The following is a 5,465-nucleotide window of genomic DNA, read 5'->3' as shown; positions in this document are numbered from 1 at the left end:
TTTCATGCCCTCCCTTCCTCCATCCCTCCTTTCTTCCTACCTTCCTTGAGGGACTCCCCTTCCCTTCGGATATTCCCCTCACTCCCTCTTTTCTTCTGTTTTTTTCTCCAGCTCTTTCCTGCCCCCCTCACTCCCACTATGAGCTCTGTGGGAGCCCCTGCCAGCCCACCTGCCACACCCCCTCCGTCCCCTCTTCCTGTTCCACATCTCCTTGCTCTGAGGGCTGTTTCTGCAACACCGGTTATGTCCTCAGCGGCTCCGACTGTGTCCCCCACTCCGAGTGTGGCTGTGAGTACCTTGGTCACTACTATCAGAAGGACACTGAGTTTTACCCCGCATGCCGGGAACGCTGCCACTGCAGGACCAACGGTACAGTGACTTGCCAGGAGGCGTTCTGTGGTGCCCACGAGGAGTGCCGGGTGGAAGATGGCGTGTTGGGATGTCACCCCACCGGTTATGGCCGGTTGGTTGTGTCGGGAGACCCCCACTATGTCACCTTTGATGGACGCACCTTTAATATCCCGGGATCCTGCACCTATGTCCTGGCACGGGTGTGCGAGCCGGCACGACGATTGGTCAACTTCACGGTGTTGGTGGAGCATGAGGCAGGCAGTCACGGTGACCCAGTGTTGATGAAGAGGGTGGTGGTATCCATCCATGGGTACACCGTCACCATGGAGCGGGGACGGAGGTGGGAGGTGACGGTAAGTCTGGAGACCCCCACAGTGATGTGGTGATGATGAAGAGGGTGGTGGTGTCCATCCGTGGGTACAGTGTCAACTGCGGAGGGGATCCGGTGATTCCCATGGTAATGCCATGATTATAAGGAGGGTGGGTGTTTCCCTCCACATCTACACTGTCACCATGGAGTGGGTGTGGTGACTCTATATTGCGTGTTACACGTGTCACCCTGTCCCCATTCCAGGTGGACTCGGAGCGGTACACCCTCCCACTGGTGACAGAGAACAAGAACCTCCGCATTGGCCAAGAGGGGAATAACATCATCCTCCACACTGCCGCAGGAGTCCGCATTCTGTACAACACAGCCACCTTCCTCCTCATCACTGTCCCCAACGTCTACCGTGGCCGGCTGTGCGGCTTGGGCGGTGACTATGACGGGGACCCCAGTGACGACTTCCGGCTGCCCAACGGGGTGCTGGCAGGAACCACTCAGGAATTTGTCACCTCCTGGAAGGTTCCAGAGAAGGACAGAGCATGCACTGATGGCTGTGACAACGGCGTGTGCAGCAGGTGTGATGTTGCCAGTGAGGTGACATATGGCAGGAACGGATCCTGTGGCATCATCCGTGACGCAGAAGGGCCGTTCCGGGGGTGCCACCCGCGTGTCAGCCCTGTGGAGTATTTCACCCACTGCATTCATGACGTCTGTGCTGCCAGAGGGGACCACACTGCCTTGTGCCATGCGCTACAGGCGTACGCCGCTGCTTGCCAGGCCGCTGGTGCTACAGTTGAAGCGTGGAGGACAAAGGACTTCTGCCGTAAGCCAGGAAGAAGTTCCTCACTCTGGGTCCTGTCTCCCTCAAAAGCCATATTTTCTCCTAGAAAAAAAACCCTAAAATTTTGGGAAAAAAAATCCCTCAAGATTGGGAAAATTAGTTTTTGAGAGAACTTCCCCCAGCTAAGGAAAATTTTTCTCATTTTAGAAAATGTTCCCTCACATTTTGAAAAAGTTCCCTTGAGTTTCAAAAAAATCTTCATGTTTTGCAAAAAATTCCTTCAAATTTTAGGAAAAGTCATCCAATATTAAAAAAACCTTTAAAAAGTGAAAAAAAAATTCAGATAACAAAAAAGCCTTCGATTTTTGAAAGAATTCACTCAAATTTTAGAAAAATTCCCCTCTGTTTTGAAAAAAACATCCTCCCATTACTCAAAAATTCCTTTAAAATTTGGAAGTTCTCCCTCAACTTTGATTAAAACCTTCCAATTGTGAAAAAAGCCTCAAAATCTGAAAAAATTGCTTACCATTTTGAAAAATAATCAAATTTTGAAAAATTGCTTCCAACTTTGAACTTCTTTCCTCTAATTTCGTAAAACACCCTTCCGTTTTGAAAAAAATTTGCAGAAAGACTTCCAATTTTGCTAAAACCCTTCCAATTTTGGAAAAAAGCTCAAATTTCATGAAAAAAACCCCAACATTTTTGAAGAAACTACCCAATTTTGGTAAAATGAATAACATTTTACTGAAAACACTCCACTATGGAGGAATAATGCCAATTAGGAATGGTGACCTCAAACTTAAAAAAACACAACCCAATTTTGAGAAGAAAAAAACCCCAGTTTTTATGAAAATGCCAAAACTAATAACTAATAAACTAAAACAAATAAAAGCCTCCCATTTTGAAAAATAATCCCTCACAACTGTGGAATTGTCCCAACAATGCTGTTTTTTCCCTTTTTCCCCAGCACTGTCCTGCCCCCCAAACAGCCACTACGAGCTCTGCACTCGCACCTGTGACCTCACCTGTGCTGCTCTCGTGGGCCCTGCCCCCTGCACCTGGGGGTGCTTTGAGGGGTGTCAGTGTGACGAGGGGTTTGTCTTCGATGGGGACACCTGCGTGTCACCCGAGCGCTGCGGCTGCCTCCACAGGGGACGCTACTTCAAGGTAAGGTGACAGGGCGGGTGACATCTGAGGCTTGGGATTGGTGGACTTATTTTGCTGGGAATCAGATTGGGGGTTGGGCTGCCCCATCTAGAAAGTCCCAGAGGGTTTGGGGGGGGAAAAAAGGGCAATTAACAGCAAAAAGGACAATCAGCAGGGAAAAAAAAGGGCAATTAGCAAGGGAGTAGCCTGGAAAAGTGAATTAATAATTAATGAGGGAAAAGGAACAATTAATGGTGAAAAAGGACAAATAACAGGAAAAATTTGTGATTAGCAGGGAAAAAGTTACCATGAACTGGTTGAGTTGCCCAAAGTCCCCCAAATCCACCTGAATTTCTCACTCTCTAGGATTTTCCCCCTTGGAAGTTGGGAAATTCCCCCAAAACTTGGGAGATGGGGCTTAAAACCTGCGTTATTTCCTGTTCCAGGCAGGTGAGATTGTCACCTTCAACAACTGCTCCAAGGAATGCCACTGTCACCCATCACAGGGACTGGTGTGCCGGGACACACAGTGTCCCCAGGACCAGGTGTGCGTCACCCGTGATGGGGCACAGGTGTGTGCCAGGAGTGAAGGCCACTGCCGGGTCATGCCTGGAGCCACCTTGACCACCTTTGATGGCATCGCCGGGCCCCTGTTGGCCAGTGGCACCTACAAGGTGTCAGCCCTCTGCGATGAGGAGGCGCCAGATTGGTTCAAGGTGGTGATGGAGGTCAGCAACTGTCGTGACACAAATGTCCCTGCGGCCACAGCTGCCATCGTCTTCGTCCGTGAGGGCGTTGTCAGCGTCAACGGCAACATGGAGGTGTGGGTGAGTGGGGCAGGTGAGGGGGTTTTGGGTGGTTTATGTCAATCTAGAGAGATTTGGGCAAAAATCTCTCTAGATTTTGCCTGGTAGTGAGCTACTTTGTCTGATGTGGAGCGAATTTGCTCCATAATGAGCCATTTTTGCAAAAAAAAAGAGTGATTTTGGCTCTAGCCAAGCTAGAGCCCTTTGCTCTAGAACAAATGGGTTTTTTATCATGTGTCTCGTAATTTTCTGTAATTTTCCCAGGTCAATGGCCTCTTCACCCAGCCCCCCACCACCATCTCTGACTCTGTCACTGTGACATCGTCCCGTGGGAATGTCACAATCACCCACCGCTCTGGGATGTCTGTCATCATCACCCAGGACGGGGAGGCAACCATCACTGTGACCTCAGGCCTGGCCTCCCGTCTCTGTGCCCCCTGTGGGAATTTCAACGGAAATCCCAGAGATGACTTGAAGCTTCCGGATGGACGTGATGCCCGGAGTGTTGGAGAAGTGGTGGACATGTGGAAATCCCGGGATTTTGCTGGATGGTGAGTGATTCCTAATTTACTTACCCCCAAATCCAAGAAAATTTTGTTTTTCCACACAGATATTTGGCAATAATATCAGTGGGGGAGGGGCTGGGCAGATCCTGGAAGGAATTTTCCAGTTTCTTTGGTTTCATCCGCAGTGACTGAGGCAGGATCCTGTGGGAACGAGCCGGGTAAGCGACTGCTTTGCCAAAAAATGAGCCATCTTTCATTATAAGGGGCCTTTTTTTGCCCAATAATGAGACATTTTTCTCAACAATCAGCCATTCTGCATAGTAAATACCATTTTTTCCCCAAAATTGGCCATTTTCCCCAAAATCAGGCCATTACGCATAATGCTGACCCACTTTTGCGTAAAAATGACCCATTATTTGCATATTAACAATCCACTTTGCTTAATACTTCCCCATATTTGCCCAAAACGGACCCATTTCTGCCCAAAATGATGCATTTCTCTTTCTTCCAGCCACATCTCCCACCAGATCCGTCAAGAAGCTGATGCTCCTGTATATCCCGTCCCGTAGGTGGATCCACCTCAAACTCCCCCAAATATGGGAAAATTCTGGATTTTGCCTCAAATCCATGAAATTTTCCTGGATTTTTCCCAAATGGATTAACTCTGTGTGGATCCTAATGCCCTGATGTCCCATCCACCCCCTAGAATCCAACAATATATCAAATTCAGGTCAAAAAGATCCAAACCCCAATGTTTTTTCCCATATAAAAACGATCGTGCCAAGGGCTAGTTTTGATACAATGGCCTCTTCATATCAATAAATGCTTCTAAAGGCTTTTTGGGGGTGTGAATTTGAGGTTTATTTGCTGATTTGTAAATTGGGGGGTCATTATCCCAAAGGGTAGGGATATCTTACCCCTAAATGCGGGTCAACGTGGCCCCCAAGTGTGGGCCACTGGGACCCCTCTGTGGGGCATTGCAGCTCCAGAGTATGTGGCCTCCTGACCCCAAAGTCCAGGACACTGTGACCCCTAAATTGTAACACCATGACCCCCAAGTGTGACACATCACAACCCCAAGCGTGCGGTGTTTTGACTGCAAATTTTGGGGCCATGAAACCAAAAATTGTGTAGCACTGTGACCCCTAAGTGTGGTATGTTTGACCCCAAAGTGTGGTGTAATGTGATTCCAAAGAGTGGTACACTATGACACCTAAGTGTGGGGTGATATGGTCCCCAAGTGTTTTTACCCCAAAATGTGGGGCATTGTGACCCCAAAATGTGGGTCACTGTGACCCCCAGGTGTGAGATATTGAGGCCCCCATATGTGAGTCACTGTGACCCCAAAGTGTGGAGTGTTTGACCTCAAAGTGTGGCACACCATGACCCCAAAGTATGGCACACTGTGACCCCCAAGTGTGAGGTATCTTGACAGCAAAGTGTGGGAGAATGTGACCCAAGAGCGTGTGGCACTATGACCTCAAAGTGTAGGGCATTCTGACCCCAAAATATGTGGTGTTTTGCCCCCAAAGTGTGAGGCACTGTAGCCC

At 48.8% G+C, this 5,465-nt stretch overlaps 1 protein-coding gene across 1 annotated transcript; it reads left to right on the top strand.

The window, feature by feature from the left end:
- The first annotated feature begins 19 nt into the window (after positions 1-19).
- On the top strand, positions 20-4,753 carry LOC121661343 (IgGFc-binding protein-like). Its single transcript, XM_042021456.1, has 6 exons — positions 20-704; positions 926-1,499; positions 2,425-2,624; positions 3,050-3,430; positions 3,674-3,960; positions 4,427-4,753. Exons 1-6 carry the CDS (start codon positions 633-635, stop codon positions 4,482-4,484), a joined length of 1,572 nt encoding a protein of 523 aa, XP_041877390.1. The 5' UTR covers positions 20-632; the 3' UTR covers positions 4,485-4,753.
- The last annotated feature ends 712 nt before the right edge of the window (positions 4,754-5,465 follow it).

This window comes from Corvus kubaryi, unplaced genomic scaffold (genome assembly GCF_017639235.1).
Source record: "Corvus kubaryi isolate FWS band 111438036 unplaced genomic scaffold, C.kubaryi_AGA036_p1.0 37148, whole genome shotgun sequence".
In the NCBI taxonomy this organism is placed as follows: Eukaryota; Metazoa; Chordata; class Aves; order Passeriformes; family Corvidae; genus Corvus; species Corvus kubaryi.
This window is presented reverse-complemented; position numbering and strand designations above follow the sequence as displayed.